A 20,958-nucleotide genomic window follows, 5' to 3' on the forward strand; every position below is an offset into this window, starting at 1 on the left:
ATGCGATGGTTTAAAAGACCGAAAATTACAAAAAAGTCATTCAAAATTCCTTCAAGTGACACAACATTTACAATCAGTGCTTAAGGGGCCAAAACAGGGCCAGAAGAAGGACTCCTCTCCTTACCGCAAAGATAGGGACCTTTTTGCCATGGACACAGCGTCGGTCAAAGGTCCTTGTCCTTCCTTGCCGAAACAGTGACCATTCCAGACCAGACCAGATTTTTCAGAGGGACATTCTCCTTGCCGCAGGTGACAGGGATGAGGAATTGTCCTACGGGGTTCTTTGGTGGTTCGGTCAGTCTGTCACTTTTAGCAGGTGGACCCAAGTGTAGGGAAGCAGGAAGAGAGGACAGGGTGTTTAAACAAGGATTTAGGTAAGGTATTAAATTTCAAAACCAAGAACAAAGTAACCAAAAAACAAAGGGTCCAAAAACACCCACATCTGAAACAAAAACCGAACCAGAAAACTAAACGCAATGACCTGAAAGGAAGGAAAGTTTTTTCTTCAGGAAAAATTCGACATTTTATTTCATAGTTCCTTTTGTCTTGCCAAACGATTGTTGTCGTCATATGAATGCACGATTCGTCCAAGGTTGCGATTGTCGGAGCAGGTCCAGCGGAGTCTCCTGGCCTGCAGGATGCGGGTCAATTCTGCAATGGAGCGCCCCCTGCAGGATTCTCTGCAAAAAAAGCACCGGCAGAGCCATCAAGACATTTTCCTCGTGCGCCATTTTGTATTTAATTTGAATACAGTTAGGAAATCCTAGCGCATGTGAGATTGCCAAGTCATCGTACAGTATTTTTGTAATAATATTTCTGTAGAAGTATTTATGTAGTACTATATTTTTGTATTATAGTATTGCTGTATTTTTCATTTCAGAATTAAATCCTTTTTTTAAGTACTAAATATTTTTGTAGGATTTCTGTCGTATGATTTTTGTATTATTACTGTAGCAATAATTCTGTAGTAGATAAGTAGATTTTTGTAGTAACATTTCTGTATTATAGTATTGCTGTATTAGCATTTTTGCAGTATATATGCAATATTTCTTTTTCTTTTCAGAGTTAAGACAAAATAATATAGCAGGCCCTGTTTCTAAGGACTAAATTTAGTTTTGTTGCCATTTTGCTTTTATTATTGTAGTATATCTGTTGTAGGACAATTGGGACAAAGCTGGCACATAATTTTTGTTCAAATTAGTAGTTTATTTACTATTATATATATATCATCTCATCTCATTAGCTGCACCGCTTATCCTCAGTAGGGTCGCGGGGGTACTGGAGCCCATCCCAGCAATCATCGGGCAGTGGGCAGGGGACACCCTGAACTGGTTGCCAGCCAATCGCAGGGCACACGGGGACAGACAACTCACTCGCTCATTCACACATAGGGACAATTTGGACCGGCCAATTCACCTGAAATGCATGTTTTTGGAATGTGGGAGGATACCAGAGTGCCCGGAGGTGGGCCGTAGTCCGACCAGGTGCGTCAAACATATGGCTTGCGGGTTGAGATTATGCCCACCAACAGATTGAATTTGGCCGGCGAGACAATGCTGAGAAGCAGGAGAGAAAAATGAGCTTCATACCGTTAAGCAATGACTTGCCGTTTTATATATGTCCACTGGATGTCACCAAAGCCAAGAGCTACTAGCAGAGTGCCCACCCACTTTAGCACTATTTGCTCACTAGGTTTTATCAACCAGAGAACATTTGAGGAAATATTCTTCTATCCCTTAGCCACGAGGGTCATAGGGGCACCATTTCCTGTAGTGTGAGTTGGGCAAGGACAGCCTGGTGGCGCCTATCCTTCTCCAGGCCAACAAATCTTAGTCGACTTGAAATAGAGGTCATGGACGCCCTGTTTAAAGGGACACTGTACATTCATTAAAGGACAGTCTGTAATAACTGACCACTAGTTGCTGTACTGTGTAGTGCAACCAAAAACGAGTGCTACAGAGCACAAAAAAGAATACAGACTAGGGTGAGTCAAAAGAAACAAACCACACCATTTTTATTATTTGGCTTAATGTTTTTGGGGGTACCATTAGCACCAATGATGCCCTGTCAGGGGTGTCAAACTCATTTGAACTCGAGGGCCACACGATAGAAAAAACATTCTGTCGGGGGCCGGACTAGTAGACTAAAGAGAAAGAAAAAGAGAGATAAAGAAATAAGAGAAAGAGGGAGGGAAAAGGACAAAGAAAGAGAGAGGGAGAGAGCGTGAGAAACAAAAGAGATAAAAAGAGAAGTCGTGAGAGAGGGGTAAAGAAAGGGAGCGGAAGAAAGAAATCCAAAGAGAAATAGAAAGACAGAAGGAGAGAAAAGAGAAAAGAAAGCGCGAAGGGTAGGAAAAGAGAAAGGAGAGAATAGAAAAAAAAAGTTAGAGCAAAAGAAGTTAAAAAGACACAGAGAGAGAAACAGAAAAAGAGCAACAAAGGAAGAGAAAAAGAGAGACACAGAGAGTGAAATAGACAGAGACAGACAGTGGGTGAAAAGGGGTGGAAAAGAGGGAGAGAGAGAGAGAAATACAAGTATTGTCTTTGTTCGAGGCACCTTTCTTTGGCAACATGAGGTTGACATATTTCAACCTGCGGCTTGTTTTTCTCTTGCGCTTCTCTGAGTGTTGTCTCGCGGGCCGGATTCAATCCCTTACCCGGCCTGATCTGGCCGGCGGGCCGCCCGTTTGACACCTGTGCTCTAAGTAAAACTCAAAATTTCTCAACATATGAGTATTATTTATTATTATTTTATTATTTTAAGAATGCACGTTTGTATCATAGTTCATGTATGTTTGCTTAATACTCAAATCCATATTATGTTTTTTTACCACTAAGAGGCACTGAATAATACCCAATGTCCCCTCTGACTAAGGGGGTGTCAAACTCATTTTCACTGAGATCCACATCTGCATAACGGCTGTCCTCAAAGGGCCAAATGTAACTTATAAATGTAACTAAATGGAATGGAAATCAAGAATGGCTGTGCACCGTAAGAGCATCACCCTCTTTGAAATGAAATGATCTGCATGGTCTGCACTTTTCAAGTCAATGACTTCCCAAAGCGCTTTACAATATGCTCCACATTTCCCAATAGCGGCCTTGCAGCCATGTAAGGCGCTAACCTGCTTATTGGGGGTATTAGGGGTTCAGTGTCTTACCCAAGGACACTTCGACATGTAACACGGACGAGCCGGGATTCGAACTGGGATCCCTTGAGCCCAAGACGAGCGCTCTACCTCCTGAGCTACTGCTGCCCCCCGAGACGCAAAAGCATTTTTGGGCGGCATTTTCCTTTTTGGCAGGGTCATTCACTTCTAGAGTGACCTAATTGTTTGCTTGTAAAATATGGTTCTGGACTGAGAGAGTAGAATGTCTTTCTGGGAAAGCTGCTGAGTCAGCAAAACCAAAAATACAGTTAAGAGTGCTTTTTCTACCACGTGGCCCCTGAGCTTAAAAGAGTTTGCCCAGAGTTTGTCGATTTAAATGTGCTCACATGAAGGGTCCGTCCAAATCGCTCACCACCTCGATGTTGACGTAGTGGACCCTTTGCGGATCGAGAGCGCCCAGCTCCACGCTTCCCAACATGCTACACGGACAAACAAAAAACACAAGAAACCACAAGCATGGAGTCAAGTTTCGGCAAAAAACGGGACGAAAACCAGAACCTGTTCTTGTCGAAGGCTTTCCGGATGGAGCCGTTGAGCAAGAGCGTCACGTTGCCGCAGGCCGCCTCCGCAAACTGTAAAGACAGGGACTGGGAAAAGCCACTTGTCGTGGTCCCGAGGGGCTTGACGCACTCACCCTTTGGGACGCTTGGCGCCACAGGGAGCGCACGGGATGATGCCGGCACGTCGACCATTCCGGACAGCGTGCAAAATCAAAATCTAAATGGGGCAGACGAAAAGCGTATTTGGTGGATTTTCTCAGATTTTTTTAACGTATCCTGTCATGTATGTCGGGTGTATTTTCTCATGTCTTTTTTACATATTTTGTCATGTATTTTGAGTGTATTTTGACATGTAATTTGTTTTCTATTGTATCGTGTATTCAGTGAGCAAATCGCCATGTATTTCGTGTGTATTTTCTCATGTCTTTTTTACATATTTTGTCATGTCAATCAATCACATCCACTACACTACACAGCATTATCTCCAGACAGAAGAGCAGTTTCAGCGACATACTGCTGTCACTGTCTTGTACTACGGACAGACAGATCTTTTCTTCCTCATGCCATGAGGCTCTTTAACTCTACCCGGCAGAGTAAAAGCCCACATTAAACCATACCACCTACATTGCATATTACCGAATCTTATTGCAATATGTATTCTGTGTAGCACTATTTAGATATTCTATATAACATGCTACAGTGGGCATTTGCACGTCACACTGGGTATTTGTATATTGTATTCTTTTTGCTTTATTATTGTATTGTTCTCAGCTCAGGGATGCTGCTGGAAATGTGAATTTCCCTTCAGGGATGAATAAAGTATCTATCTATCTATCTATCTATGTATTTTGAGTGTATTTTGACATGGAATTTGTTTTCTATTGTAATCGTGTATTCAGTGAGCATTCCGCCATGTATTTCGTGTGTATTTTCTCATGTCTTTTTTACATATTTTGTCATGTATTTCAAGTGTATTTTGTAGTGTTTCTAGTTGTGTACTTTGTCGTGTATTTTATGTCTATCTTGTTGTGTATTTTGTTGTGTATGTTGTCATATAATTTGTTGTGTTTTTTGTCATGTATTTCGTCTTGTAGTTTGTCGTAGATGTCGTCTAATTTGTGTGTATTATGTTACGGTTTTTGTCAGGTATTTTGTTATATGTTTCATTTTGTATTTCGTCATGTATTTCGTAATTTATTTTGTGTGTATTTTGATATGGTTTTTTGAAATGTGTTTTGTTATATATTTCATCATGTATTTCGTCGTGTTCTTCGTTATGTATTTCGTTATGTATTTCGTTATGTATTTCGTCATGTAGTTTGTTGTTGATGTCGTCATGTAATTTGTCGTGTATTTTGTCAGGTATTTTTGTTATATATTACATTTTGTAATTCGTCATGTAGTCTGTCATGGACGTCGTCATGTTATTTGTCGTGTTTAGAGTGTATTTAGAGTGTATTTTGTTATGGGTTTCGTCGTGTATTTTGTTATGTATTTCCTCGTCTATTTTGTTATGTATTTCGCCATTTATTTCCTTGTGTATTTTGTAGTGTGTTTTTTCTTGTATTTCGTGTTTAATTTGTCGTGTAATGTGTCATATTGTTGTGTATTCTGATGAGTTTTTTGTCGTCAATTTTCTGTGTATTTGGTCTTGTATTTCATCATGAATTTCATCGCGTAGTTTGGCGTGGATGTCGTTATGTAATTTGTTGTGTATAATGTTGTGTATTAAGAGTGTATTTTCTTATGTGTTTCGTCGTGTATTTTGTGTGTACTTTGTTATGTTTTTTTTTTTACATGTATTTTGTCATGTATTTTGTTGTGGATTTCCACGTGTATTTTGTTATGTTTTTCTCCATGTATTTCATTGTGTATTTTTTCTTGTATTTCGTGTTCATTTTCTCGTGTATTTTGTGTCTATATTGTCGCGTATTCTCGAGGTTTTCGTAATCTATTTTTTGTGTATTTAGTCATGTATTTCATCATGTATTTCATTTGTAATTTGTTGTGTATCTGTGCGCATTTTGTCATGTATTTGTGTGTTTTTTGTGCGTATATCGAGTACATTTTGTTATGTACTGTATGTTGTTGTGTGATTCCTCATGTATTTCATGTGCCTTTTCTTCATGTATTTTGTGATTTATATTTTTATGTATTCCGTGCATTTTGTCTTGTATCTCGTAATGTCTTTTGTCGTATAATTCGTCGTGTATTTTGTCAGATATTTTGTCGTGTATTTTGACGCGTATTTTATTTGTATTTTGTAGTGTAATGTGTTCTGTATTTTGAGTGTGTTTTTCAGTGTATTTTGTAGTGTAGTTTGTCCAAGATAATCTTCTTCATTTACTTTTTCATTTTTTCCTCTTTTCTCTCATTTTTGCGCTATTTTTTTCATTTTCAAGTCATATCATGCAAAATATTCCATCATAATTGGTCATTTATGGATCAAAGCAACAAAAACAATCTTAACAACCGTTTAGGAGCCAAAAGAGCTGAATTATTTTAGTGAGCAGAGCCGAAAAAGCCAATTCTCCAAGAAGAGCCGGAATTTCCTTTACTACAGACAAGATCGCGGCGAGGTGAGGCACGGCGACTGTTTGACTACCTTCTCCTTCTGGACCGGCGCACCAAGTCAGGTCGTTGAACATGTAACCAGCGAGCGTGTCTTCCAGAGTCCACGCATGAGCCGCGTAGTTCTCAAGCAGCCTCCTAGTCTTACTCCAGAGCAAGAACTGATGTCCCTCAAGACAGGATACATTTCTATGTATTTTTGTTTATTGTAAGACAGATTCTTAAAAACTTGGATTTTTCATTGTTTTGTATTATAGAACAGACTGTATGTACATAATTATAATAATAATAATAATAATAATTTCCTTGTATTGTCATTCTGTGTAACAATGTACACAGAACGAAATGTCGATTGCACCTGACCCGTTGTAGCGAGCCGATGCAGCCGCAGCCAACAGAGGGCGCCGCCGACCACTTTTTAAGTCTTAGGAATGACTCGGCCGGGGCGCGAACCACCGACCTCCCAGTCTCAAAGCGGGCGCCTTACCATCTAGGCTACTGAGCTGGTTATGACTGTATGCACATAATTGTAAATGAGGTACTATCTATCTATTTATCTAAAATGGTCATATCCCTCAAGAGAGGTGACCGACAGCGAGACAAACACTTACACTAAAACAAAGAAGATAAAAAGGAAAATAAATAGCAAAAAACACACACAAAATTTGGCCGTGGCCAACCCAAATCCCCAAACACCCAAACAAGTTAAGCACCTCCGCAGCCAAGTTGGTCATGCTTTCGTCCCTCCAGATGAAACGGGACACAAGAAAGCGGCCATGTCACTCAGGGTGACACAACACACTCTTCTGTTCCAACAGCAGGGCCCGACAGCTTTCACTGGTTTACCCCTGCCGCATCATACAGGTTCCCTGCCCATCCCTTACAACACGTCTAAACATCCTACTACCCTTTCACAACACCTCTCCACTCATTCCTATCACCAACAAGGGATCTAGCTTCCACTATATTTAGACCTCTTTCATGCAATGCACTCATAACACCATCCATTCCAGCAATCGCGGCCTTCCACTTGGTCTCCTTCCATTTACCTCTGCTCTGTAGATCCTTTTCAACATTCGCACCTCATCCATCCTCTCCATGTGTCCAAACCAACCGAGTACTCTCTTATCCACACGTTTGGTCAGTTCCACTACTACTCCAGTTCTGTCTCTCACAATTTCATTTCTCAATCTATCCAGTCTGGTCACTCCTAACATACTCCTCAAACTCTTCATCTCAAACACATTTAATTTCCTTCTAAAATCTGCGTTCAGGCTCCAAGTCTCTGCACCATACAACACAGTCGGCACAATCACATTCTCATACAGTCCCCCTCTTAACATCCATACTCATAGTCTAATTGCTCATCACTGTCCTCAGAGCACCCAAAACCTTGCTTCCTTGATTCACTCTGTGTAATACCTCACACTCCATTCCACCAACTGCAGCCACATCACAACCCAAGTACCTAAAGCTTCCAACTTCTTCCTGCAGCTGTCCATGCAACCTTATTCCTAACGCCATGCCCACTCCATCACGTGAAGTCTTCACGTGATGGTTCACATGAAGTACTAAATGAAGTACTACCAACAAAAATATATAATTTTTTGGGTGCCAGCCTTGTCCTCATTGCCCTCTTGAGTGACAACTACAAAAGTACAGGGGAATACGACAAAATATAACAAAATGACTACAAAACCAAAAATCAAAATTAGCTCTTAAAAACAGGGACCTAATATATTATTTGCTGTTATTGTGAAAAGAAAACCATACTACAGAAATATTACTAAAATACTACTACAGTAATACTATGATACAAAAATCCTACTCCAGAAATACTTCACAAATCCAAGGACAGAAACATTACAAAAGTACAACTACAGTAATACCACGAAAACACTACAGAAATAGTCCAAAACATACTCCTATGCAAATCCTACTAAAGAGATACGAAAAAAGTACTACTAAATTACAACTACAGTAATACAATAAAGGAAATACTGTATAAAATTATATTCTTAAAACTGGGACAAAATCTATTATTTTGCTTTAATTGTGAACGTTTCAACACCAATTTATTAACTAATCTATTTAAAAACTGATATAAAAAAAAATATAACATGTCTGTATGTATGTCGTTTTACTTTTCTTTGTGGAGGATCCGAGCGCCCAATGGCTAATTTAAAAAAAAAAATCAGCGAGAAAGAAGCCCTTCACCTCTTCAGACAAAATAAAAATGCTCACAAACAGAATATAAAAACTTTTGCTTTGGGCTTGGTCCCTCAAATCAAGTTAATTTGTCGGGCTCGGGCTGGTCTCGGCTTCCTTACCCGCGGGCCGGGTCGGGTTGGGTTCTTTAGACCCGATCTTACTTCTAGTCTGAAACCAAGGGATTAAAACTGTTTTTTAGAAATCTGGTTAATCGATTGATTAAAAAGATAATCGATTGACTCATCGATTACTAACTAATAGTTAGTTGCAGCCCGAGTTGTGGTGCTGCAGTTGTCATATTTAAAGGAACACATTGTCACAGAAGGATGAGACTAGACAGGGCACTCACCCGGTGGCAGGCCCCCGCCGCCATTGCTTCGTGCGTTTGGGGCATGGCTCGGAACATGCGGCCGTAGCGCTCGGACGCCACCTGGCAGCGCGCCTGCCGCAGCACCGCCGCTTCGAACCCGCGCCAGATCTCCTCGCAGTCGAACCTGGTGAGTAAGGGGTCGGAGGATGTATTTTTGGAGTATTTTGTCGTTCATTTTGTCTGTATCGTTGGTTTATCGTGATGGATTTTTGTTTATTTTGCATGTAATTTGTTTGGCTATTTGTGTGTATTTTGCTTTGCATGCTGTCAAGATTTTTGTTGTGTATTTTTTGTGTATTTTGTTATGTATTTTTGTGTGTATTTCGTCGTGTATTACATTGTTCTTTTTGTGTGTATTTATTTGTTTAATGTTTGTGTATTTCATCGTGTATTTCGCAGGCATTGTGTCATGTATTAAATTGTGCATTATTCGTGTATTTTTTTATGTATTTCTGGTTATTTTGCATGCAATTTGACATGTACTTTGTGTGTATTTTGCTTTTCATTTTGTCGTGTATTTGGTTATGTATTTTTGAGTGTATTTTGTCGTGTATTACATTGAGCTTTTTGTGTGTATTTCGTCGTGTATTGAATTGAGCTTTTTGTGTATTTCGTTATGTATTTTTGTGTATTTTGCAAGTAATTTGTAGTGTAATTTGTGTGTATTTTGCTTTGTGTATTTTTTGTGCATTTTGTTAAGTATTTTTTCGTGTATTTCATCGTGTATTTCACCGTGTATTTCACCGTGTATTACATAGTGCTTTTTGTGTAAATTTCGTCGTGTTATATGTGTATTTCATCATGTTTTTCGTTGTGTATTTTGTCACGTATTTTGTGTGTATTTTGTTGTGTATTCTGTATTTATCTTGTTGTTTTTAGGGTGTCATTTTTGTGTAATTTGTTGTGTTGTTCTTGTGTATTTTTTATGTATTTTTACGTGTATTTCGTCGTGTAATACATTGTTCTTTTTGTGTGTATTTATTCATATGATTTTTGTATATGTCATCGTGTATTTCGTGGGCATTGTGTCATCTATAAAATTGTGCATTTCTTGTGTATTTTGTTATGTATTTCTGTGTATTTTGCATGCAATTTGACATGTATTTTGTGTGTATTTTGCTTTTCATTTTGTCGTGTATTTGGTTATGTATTTGGGCGTGTATTTCGTCGCGTGTTACATTGAGCTTTTTGTGTGTATTTCGTCGTGTATTACGTTGTTATTTTTGTGTGTATTTATTCGTGTCATTTTTGTGTATGTCATCGTGTATTTCGCAGGCATTGTGTCATGTATTAAATTGTGCATTATTTGTGTGTTTTGTTATGTATTTTTGTGTATTTTGCATGCAATTTGACATGTACTTTGTGTGTATTTTTCTTTTCATTTTGTCATGTATTTGGTTATGTATTTTTGCGTGTATTTCGTCGTGTATTACATTGAGCTTATTGTGTGTATTTTGTCGTGTATTACATTGAGCTTTTTGTGTGTTATTTTCGTGTATTTCATTGTGTATTTTGCGTGCATTGTGTCATGTATTACATTGTGCATTTTCTGTGCATTTGTATTTTTGTGTACTTTGCATGTAATTTGTGGTGTAATTTGTGTCATGTATTTTTTGTTGTCAAGTATTTTTTCATGTATTACATTGTGCTCTTTGTGTATATTTTGTTGTGTAATATTACGTGTATTTCATTGTGTATTTTGCGTGTTGTTTGTCATGTATTTCATCATGTTTTTCGTTGTGTATTTCTTCATGTATTTCGTGTGTATTTTGTTGTGTATTCTTTAGTTATCTTGTTGTTTTTACTGTGTCATTTTTGCGTATTTTGTCATGTATTCGTCATGTATTCGTCAAGTAATTTGGCATCTATTACTTCGCGCATTCTGAGTGTATTTTGTCATGTATTTAGTCGAGTACTGGATGTGTGTTTTGTTTTGTATATTGAGTGTTTTTTGTGTATATTTTTTCATGTATTACTTGATGTATTTTGTTGTGTATTATATTGTGTAATTTTACATATTTTGTCATATATCATTGAAAATATTTTGTCATGTATTTTGTGTGTATTTTGGAGCATTTTGAGTGTATTCTTTCATGTATTTTGTCATACATTTTTGTGTATTTTTTATTGCAGCTTGTCATTTATTTTATAGTGCATTTTGGGTGTATTTTTATTTTTATTTTTTATACATTTTTTATGTATTTAATCATGTATTTTGTCGTGTATTTTGACTTTTATCTTGTTGGGTATTTTCTTTTGTAATGAGCTGTGTATTTTGTCATTGTGTGAGGTAAGGTTAACGAAGATGGCGAAGGAGGGCGGGGCTTACCGGCCGTCTGGGTGGAGCATCGTGACATAGTGGTGGCAGCGGCTCATGGCGACGTGCTTGATGTTGGGCGTGGTGCCTGAGCAGGCATCTGCCAGTGGGTAGAGCATCAGAACGCCTGGTAAAAAAACAAAGAAGAGAAACAAAAAACACAGTATGCTTGGAATGACCTTGACTTTGACGCCAGGGTTAGGGTTGGACAAACACTTGATGATTTAATCCGGCCCGCTATAAATTTCTGAAAATGTCAACAAGAGAAGCGAGTTTCTAGGTTCTTCCATCCATTATCTGCACCGTTTATCCTCAGTAGGTTCACAGGGATGCTGGAGCCCATTCCAGCTATCTTCGGGCAGTGGACGGGGGACAGCCTGAACTGGTTGCCAGCCAATCACAGGGCACACAGAGACACACAACTCACTCTTCATACCTCCGGACCATTTGGACCGGCAAATATACCTGACATGCATGTTTTTGGAATGTGCGAGGAAACCAGAGTGCCCGGAGGAAACCCGCGCAAGCACGGGGAGAACATGCAAACTCCGCAGAGGACGATTGGATCCCATGACCTCAGAATTGTGACGCGGACGCGTTACCCACTCAGCTGCCGTGCCGCTGGAGTTTCTAGGTCATTTCTATCAAAATGTATGATCTATTTTTTAAAGAAATCCAACCCAAATGCTTTCTTAAGCCGCTAGAGGGCAGTCATGGATATACTCTCAACTTTCGGAGGTCCAGCCTAGTTGTTCATTTTAATTGCCCATGCATTGCTAACACTATTATTTTGTATTTGTTTTTTATTCATGTCAAAACACTACGACAAATAAGGCCATATTTCTATTTTCGTAGTTCCCACTTGAGTTTGTATAGCGTGGTGAATTGGTTCAGGTGAGAAACTGTATACACTGAACTGTTGAAGCCCCAGTGTGTAATATTTGACCGCTAGGTGGCACTGTTGTCCAATGTGATTGAAAACCAGTGCCACAGCAAGCAGCAAGGCGACAAACAAACATGGCGGCGGCCTTTGGTCTGGATTCCACTATGCAAAGAAATACAAATTTCTCAACCTATATTTTTTATCATAAAAAAATAACATTGGTATGATAGTTCATGTACTTTTGCCTAGTAATAAAATCAATTTTTTTTTTACTGAACGAAAAGTTTTTTGTACCACTTGGAGACACTTAATTTTACACTATCCCTTTAAAATAAACCAGTTTACACATTCAATGCCATGAAAATCGTTTTCCCCATTGTTTGTGAATAAATGTGTTATGCTAGGAAAAAAAATCCCTTGTCATCTATGATTATATAATATGTAGGATAAGCTACTAATATAGGCTGAATGTTAAAGCATAATTCTGAAAAAGTACAGTAAGCTAAAACTTTGAAGTTGCCACTCTTTGACTGATTTGGCCTAAGAGCAGAAAGTCGTGAACTAGCCACAGAGCCAAACTGAGTATGACATCCCTGGGTTAGAGATTTAGGTTTAGACCAGACCTGGGGATGCCGGTCCAGGAGGGACACGTGGCCTGCATGAAGTTTTCTCTGCTCCAATTAAGGTAATTCCAATCACCAGGATCACAAACGAGCGTCTGCAAGCCTGATAGAAGACGCTTATTTTTATCACCTGAGTTGGGGAAGAGAAATCTCCAATATCGTGCAGGATTTGAAGCCCTCCAGGACTGGAGTGCCCAGGTCTGGTTTAGAGGGTAAGGGTTACAGTTAGAGTGTTAGGGGTTAAAGTTGAAGGAGTAGGGTTGGAGAGAAAAACAAAGACCAAGTAGTAGTAGTAGTAGTAGTAGTAATAGTAGTAGTAGAGTAGAGTCAAAGAGTTAGGGGTTAAAGGGTTAAGGTTAACTTTTGAGGGTAGGGTTAAAAGGTTAGGGTTAGAGAGGTAAGGGTTGGAGGGTTAGGGTTACCTTAAGTCACAGCCGTCAATCAGGCGGCCCGCGGGCCAGATCAGGCCCGCTAAGGGATTGAATCCGGCCCGCGAGACAACACTCTGAGAAGCGCAAGAGAAAAAACAAGCTGCAGGTTGAAATATGTAAACTTGATGTTGCCAAAGCCAGGTGCCTCTCACAAAGACACTGTAATTGTATTTAATTCTCTCTCTCTCTCTCTCTTCCACCCCTTTTCTCCCACTCTCTGTGTCTCTTTTTGTCTCTTTCTCTATGTGTGTCTTTTAACCTCTTTTGCTGTAACTTCCTTTTTTCCTTTTCTCTCTTTTCTTTTTCTCTATTCATACCCTTCGCACTTTCTTTTCTCTTTTCTCTCCTTCTGTCTTTCTATTTCTCTTTGGATTTATTTCTTCCTCTCCCTTTCTTTCCCCCCTCTCTCACGACTTTTTGTCTTTTGTCTCTCCCTCTCTCTCTTTTTCTTTCTTTGTCCCGCCCTCTCTCCTTTTCCCTCCCTCTTTCTCTTATTTCTTTATCTCTTTTTCTTTCTCTTTAATCTACTAGTCCAGCAGAATGTTTGTTCTATCGTGTGGCCCCCGAGTTAAGATGAGTTTGACACCCCTGCCTTAAGTTGATAGTGTTGAATGGCTAGGGTTAGAGAGTTAGGGTTTACTTTAGCCATTAGGGTTACAATTAGAAGGTTATGGGTTAAAGTTAGAGGGTTTGGATTAAAGGGAGAAAAACAGACAAATTTCAAGAGAAGTCGAGTTAAAGGGTTATGGGTTAGAGGATTAACTTTAGAGGTTAGGGCTAAAAGGTTAGGGTTAGAGAGGTAAGGGTTAGGGTTAGGATAAGGTGCTAATGTTAGAGGGCTAGGGTCAGAGCCTTAGGGTTAACTTTATTGGTTGGGGTTAGAGAGGTAGGGATTAGAGGGTTAGTGTTGAGAGGGTTAGGGTGTGGGGGTTAGGGGTTTAAGTTAGAGGGTTAATGTTAACTTTGGGTGCTAAGGTTAGAGGGTTAGAGCATTAGGAGTTAGAGGGTTAGTGTTAGAGAGTTAGGGTCAATTTTAAGGGTTAGGGTTAAAGGTTTAGGGTTATACAGTAGAGTTAGGGGTTAGTGGGTTAGGGTTGAAGTTAGAGGATTAGAGCATTAGGATTTAGAGGGTTAGTGTTTACTTAAGGTTCTAAAGTAAGTAAGGTTAGAGAGTTAGATATAACTTTAAGGGTTAGGGTTAAAGGTTTAGGGTTATAGAGTTAGGGGTTCAAGGGTTAGGGTTGAAGTTAGAGGGTGAGAGCATTAGGAGGGTTAGTGTTTACTTTAGGTGCTAAAGTAAGAGGGTTAGGGTTAGAGAGTTAGATATAACTTTAGGGGTTAGGGTTGAAGGATTAAGGTTATAGAGATAGGGGTCACAGGGCTGGGATTAAAGAATTGGGGTTAGAATGATTAGGGGGTGGCAGCACGGCGGCGCAGTGGTTAGCGCTTGTGCGGCACAGTTCATGTCATGGGAACCTGTCGTGGGTTCAAATCCAGCTCCAGACTTCCTGTGCGGAGTTTGTATGTTCTCTCCGTGCTTGCGTGGGTTTCCTCCGGGCACTCCGGTTTCCTCCCACATTCCAAAAACATGCATTCCAGGTGAATTGGCCGGTCCAAATTGTCCATAGGTGTGAATGAGCGAGTGAGTTGTCCGTCCCTGTGTGCCCTGCGATTGGCTGGCAACCAATTCAGGGTGTCCCCTGCCCACTGCCCGGAGATGGCTGGGATGGGCTCCAGCCCCCCCGCGACCCTAATGAGGATAAGCGGTACGGCTGATGAGATGAGATGAGATGATTAGGGGGTTAAAGTTAAAAGGTTAGTGCAATAGGGGTTAGGGTTAAGTTTAGTGGTTAGTGTTAAAGGGTTAGAGGGATAGAGCTAAAGCAAAAGCAAAACAAGTACTGTAGTAGGCATCTACTTATTTTTTTACTTAAGTTAAATCATAGCAGCCTGTAGTGAGACTCTTCTTTGTGTGAGTGCATATGTATCATACTGCCCCCAAGTGGCCAAAGGATCTATTTAAATATTTCAAAGCCTGTTATGAAGTTTTCTTCTCTGAAATTGATTCCTTTCCTGCTGTAACTCCGCACAAAAAACGACTCGGCTAATTAATTAAGAGCAATCACAAGACACGCCTGCAAGATCCTTGCTAGCCGGATGAGCGATACAAACAAAAGAGAGAAAAACAAAAAAAACAATTCTAGTTCAAAACCTGATGATGCACAAAATACACAAGAACTCACATATGCCTAGGTAGGTGCAGATGTTGGCGGCCATGGAAAAAAGCTGCAAAGATGACGGGATCGGTGTCCGGCGGCCGTTTTATCGATTGCACGAGCTGTTTTGTGGCTAATCTGATGAGGGAAGGCGAAATCTCCACCAGGAATAAGCATGGCCCTCCGCGGGGTCCGCAGTGGGTGTGTTCTGACCCTCATGATTCCACTTAGGACAAACGAATTGTACAATTTGCAGACACAACGTAAGAGTTGTTTGCCATGCGGACTACAAAATAATGGATGGCTTATTGCACACAGAGGAGTAATTTTGCCGTAAATAAAAATACCAATGGAGAAATAAATACAAAGCTAGAAATATGTACCACATATAAATGAATCAGGCCTTACCAAAGTATATGACATCAATGCAATTCATTCAATTTGGTTATTCATTTTGTCCTTTATTTTGTTATTTATACTTCCTGGTATTTGTCATTTATTTTATATATTTTGTCATGTGTTTTGTCGTGTATTTTTGCTGTGTATTCGTCATGTATACACATTTATTTTTTAGTACAAAACAAGTTACGTGTACAAGCCTTAGACATACTGTCATGATTACCGATGTGATGCACCTGTGCCCGCTCATTTGGCGCCAACTGCCTCAGACTCTGATTGGCTCTCTGTCCCTATTTAAACCCACTCCTATCTGTCCCCTTTTGTCAGTCCATCTGCGGACCTCAGTTTACTTTGGGCAAGCCTTTTTTAACTCTGACTTCCACCTGTTTTTTGCTTCCCCGGCTTCGACCCGTTTTTTGATACTCTCCTCTCCTGGCTTTCGACTCGTTTCCGACCCCGACCACGTTTTTGCTCTCCTGTCCTGGCTACTGACCCATTTGTTCTGTTCCCGACACCGCCATACCGCTTTCAGAGTGACTTGCTTCCCGCGCCCAGTGTTCACCGGATCGTGGGTGCAACCATTTCCTTTTTCCAATAAAACTCAGAGAAACAAAACGCAAGTGGGTCCTGTCTCCGCTCTGGTCTTGACACATACATTCCACACAAATGTAGCACTGAAGAAACTGAAGAAACAAAATCAACCTCACGAACGATCGTCCGGAACCTCGTTCTTCAGTAGGGCAGCGCCTGTAGGTACAATAGTTCTTACAGTAGTTTTAATACCACATGCCTTATCGTCAGGTGCGCCTTATGTAGGATAAATATGACCAAAGACTATTTTTGGAGGGGTGCGCCTTATAACCCCTTTACCTTTTGAGGATTTTATATATTTAACTATAAGGGATTTCGTACCATCAAACACAAATTACATTTAAATGCAAAAGATATTCACTGGCTGAGCTGTGGGGCGAGGTTATTGCAACCTTGTGAAGAATGATGTTTACAAAAACAATGGGAACTGGGACAAGGGCTGATATAATAATCAGCGCTTCCCGGCGCAAGAGGGGCCTTCGTGACGCAGGGGTCCAGACATCGAGGCGACGAGGTGGAGCCCACATGGACGTTCTTGGCCCGCCAATGGGAGGAGCCGACACGCCAGCTTGGGAGAAAGGCGTGGGCAGAGGAAGAAATTCAGAAGATCGGTGTAGAGGTAGAACGAGAAAGGAGACTCGACGAAGAGCGACAATAATTGGGATAATTCGGCTAATTCAATGGAATTCACTTAGTTTATTATTTAAAAAAATAAATTTGCCCCCGTGTGGAAATGCATATTTTGTCGTGTATTTTGTCATGTAATTTTTTTATACATTTTGTTCTGTATTTATTTTCTCTTGTGTTTTTTTCTGGGTGTTTTGGGAGTTTTAAATTATTTTCTTGGTCTTGGAATGTGTGTGCATTTTGTTATGTAATTTGTCATGAATTTTGAGTTTATTTTGTCATATATTTCATGGGTATTTGTCATGTATTTCACCATGTATTTTGTGTGTGCTTTGTCCTATATTTTGTTATGTATTTGTAATGTATTTCACCATGTATTTTGTGTGTACTTTTTTGTGTATTTTGTTATGCATTCGTAATGTATTTCACTATGTACTGTATTTTGTGTATACTTTTGTCGTGGATTTTGTGAACATTTTTTATTTATTTCGTTGTGTATTTTTGTGTGTATTTGTAAATGTGTTTTTTTGTGTGTCGTCATATATTTGGTGTGCATTTTGTTCTGTATTTGTAATGTATTTCACCATGTACTGTATTTTGTGTATACTTTGTCGTGTTTCTGGTGTACATTTTGTTATTTATTTTGTCATGTATTTTGCCCTGTATTTTCGTGTATAATGTAATGGTTTTTTTTGTATATCGTCATGTATTTCATTTACATTTTGTTGTATATTTTGTGTACATTTTATTTATTTCGTCATATATTTTGTGTGTATTATATCGAGTATTTTAGTGTGTATTTTGTGTACATTTTGTTATTTATTTTGGTGTATTTTTTCATGCATTTTGGTGTGTATTTTGTTATGTGTTTTTTTATAATCGTCATATATTTTGTGTATTTTGTTGTGTAATTTGTGTGCATTTTGTCATGTATATTGTTTGTGTGTATTTATAATTTACATGTTTTTGATTTTCAAGGATGCTGCACAGCAGGCTAGTGGTTGGAGCAGAGCCCCACCGTGCAGATGTCAGGGGTTCAATGCAGCCTCCCCATGTGGAGTTTGCATGTTCTCCCCGTGCTTGCGTGGGTTTCCTCCGGGCACTCCGGTTTCCTCCCACATTCCCAAAAACATGCATGTCAGGTTAATTGGCTGGTCCAAATTGTCCCTAGGTGTGAATGAGCGAGTAAGTTGTCTTTTCTGTGTGCCCTGCGACTGGCTGGCAACCAGTTCAGGGTGTTCCCTGCCCACTGCCCAAAGATTGCTGGGGTGGACTCCAGCACCCCCGAGACCCTGCTGAGGATAAGCGGTGCAGAAAATAGATGGATGGCATGGATGATTTTCTGGGATTCTGTGTTGACTTTAAAATTGCTCAGTATAAAAAAGTTGAAATTAGTTAAAAGTTCCCAATAAAGGAGACACAAGAAGCACTCAATTACAATGGGTTTATTGTGGAAAAGACAGGGGAGGCAGATGGTTGTGGGAATGTGAGAGAGGGGCATGTAATTGGTTATTTATTTTGTCGTGTATTTCGTTGTATTCCATTGTGTATTGCGTAGTTTGTTTTGTCATGTGCCTTGTTGTGCATTTTGTGCGCATTTTGTGCCTTAATTTGTCGGGTATTTTGTAATTAATTTTTTTATTTATTTTGTTGAACATTTTGTCGTGTATTTCATTTTATTTGCTTAATTTTTGTGTGTATTTGTGTGTATTTTGTCGTATATTTTGGAAATGCATTTTGTATATTTTGCCCTGTATTTTATTGTGTATTTTGTCATTTATTTTGTCATGTACTTTGTCATGTATTCGTCGTGTATTTTATGTGTATTTTGTTGTGTGTTTCGGCATGTATTTTATGTGAATTCTTTTGCGTATTTTGTCTTATATATAGTGTGTATTTTAGCATTATTTTGTGGTGTATTGTGTGTGGATTTTTTTGTGTAATTTGTCTTTATTCCGTCGTGTATTCATTTATTTTGTTGTGGTTTTTGTGTGAATTTCATCATGTGTTTATTTTGAGTGTATTTTTGGTTAATGTTATGTGTATTTTGTCATATATTATGTCATTTAGACTCTAACCCGGAGCTTAAAGAAGCTTGAAGGGTTTATGTCACTGATCGGCCGACCAATTTAAAAACTTTCATCTAAATCTCCATTTTTTTCCTCCACGTAACATTTCCTTGTACATCAGAAAACTTCATCAAGCGCTTTTTTCTTTAAAGCCCAAATGTGTCATCTTTGACCACTAGTTGGCACTGTGTTGTCTGGTGAAGCGAGGGCCAGTGATATATCTGGCGGCATCCTGCCGGACAAACATGGCACCGACGCAACTATGGATTCCACAGAGTAAAAGAAACAAATATTTCTCGACCTATGATTTTATTTTATAAAAATTCACATTGTTATAATAGTAAAAGCATTTTTGCCGAGTATTCAAATCAATTTCCGTTTGTTTTTTACTAAATTATAGTTGTTTTGTACCACTAGGAGGCACCAAATATTACACACTGTCCCTTTAATATGATTGGTAATGTGACTGCTCTCGACAATTAAAAAAAGAAAAAAAAAAAAAATCAAAATCAGGATGCCTCACTTTTTAAAAAATGGAATAGTGGACAGCCCTAATAAGGATCGTGCAACATATTGAAAGTGTTGCGTTCCCTTACGTCACCAGCAGAGGGCGACATTGCACAATAAAGGCAAAACTCAAAATGAGACCCTTCCAACAAAAGTTTAAAGGGACAGGATTCATTTTTATCCCTTCTTTAAGTAAAAAAAGCATCCACCTAAAATGCTATGAACAATTTGATACTGATAGAAACACTTACTTTTGATGATATTATCCATTTTCACTATCAAATGAAGGTTTTAGACCTAGTTTAAGGTAGACACAAGTAAAAGTTGAATTCATGTTTAACCGTAAGCTATGAACAACTAGTTCTTCGGGAAAAACAGATCAAAATAAAAAAATTTACGTCAGATTGTAATGCAAAGGAACACATTAATTGTATTGGCTGTATCTGAAAATAAATATAAAAAACATATGAAAAGGAGTCAGCTGACATTAATAACACTACGTCACCATTTCCGGTGTCTGGAAGGGTGGATTCAACCAAATTGTCAAAATAGGGGTGCCTTAATACAGCCCTAATGTTGCTTCAAAAGCTTATTATAAATTATAAATTATTCTATGGTAAATATTGACATTGGAAAAAAAAAACAAGAATTGAGTAAAAGTATTTTTGACGATGACACATTTATTTATAAGGGTTGGCTGTAATGAGAAGAGGAGCTTCCCGTGTCCCAGTAGATGTCAGTCTTGCTACGTGTAGAACCTTCTAAATCGACCGTCTTTTTATTTCAAAATCCTCCACATACAATATTTATTATATTATATTATATATTACTATTTTGTGATATTAGTTAATATTTTTTTCCACGTACATGGATTTAAATAATTTTTCCTTCAAATTTCACTACATTTTATTCCTTACAATGTTAATTCGATAATACATAAAACGTTTCATTTTATTCCTCTCACAGTAACAAACTTGTTAATATACACGTTTAACACGTATTATATTCTTTTTTTTTTAATTCAAATAGTGTACACTTTATAACAATGGTTGTTATACATCTTATACAAATATCTTTGTTTTTTGTTTTGCATAGTCCGTCTTGCTGTGAGTAAATAGGTGCCCCGTTGGGTTTGTAAGGTTTATTATCTCTTAAAAATTGCAATCATTAAGGGACCTATCTGGGGTTAATAGGTATGAAAACGTTTCATTTTTCTCCCATTGAATACAAAATAAATTAGAGGAATCGGAAACACTAATCAAACAGAACACAATTCTCATCTTTACATAATATACAGTGACTACAATCTTCTTTCCAAAATCTCCCCTAGCTATTTCATCCAAAATATATGCATAAATTGTAAATATATGTGCATAAATGCATAAAGAACAATATGAGTGGCGAAACAAGAGCAGCAACGTGCAGAGTGACAACAAGTGTTGTTCGGGCCAAATAATTTCTACATAGCTAACCA

The 20,958-nt window shown here is 38.8% G+C and overlaps 1 protein-coding gene across 2 annotated transcripts; it reads right to left on the reverse strand.

Annotated features, from left to right (window-relative positions):
• Positions 1-504: 504 nt before the first annotated feature.
• On the reverse strand, positions 505-15,447 carry LOC148348515 (ADP-ribosyl cyclase/cyclic ADP-ribose hydrolase 1). Of its 2 annotated transcripts, none has more exons than XM_088322569.1 (8): positions 15,319-15,447; positions 11,151-11,265; positions 8,801-8,945; positions 6,275-6,401; positions 3,804-3,886; positions 3,668-3,741; positions 3,496-3,588; positions 505-680 (listed from the first exon to the last, which is right to left on the reverse strand). In XM_088322569.1, the coding sequence occupies exons 1-8, from the start codon at positions 15,350-15,352 to the stop codon at positions 530-532; spliced, it is 822 nt and encodes a 273-aa protein (XP_088178695.1). In that variant the 5' UTR covers positions 15,353-15,447; the 3' UTR covers positions 505-529. The 2 variants fall into 2 exon arrangements, with proteins under 2 accessions (XP_088178695.1, XP_088178696.1); XM_088322570.1 differs by lacking the exon at positions 15,319-15,447 and adding an exon at positions 13,067-13,189.
• Between the last annotated feature and the right edge of the window lie 5,511 nt (positions 15,448-20,958).

The sequence above is a fragment of the Urocampus carinirostris genome, chromosome 18, assembly GCF_059441175.1.
Source record: "Urocampus carinirostris isolate Australia breed hairy pipefish chromosome 18, RoL_Ucar_1.0, whole genome shotgun sequence".
Classification (NCBI taxonomy): Eukaryota; Metazoa; Chordata; class Actinopteri; order Syngnathiformes; family Syngnathidae; genus Urocampus; species Urocampus carinirostris.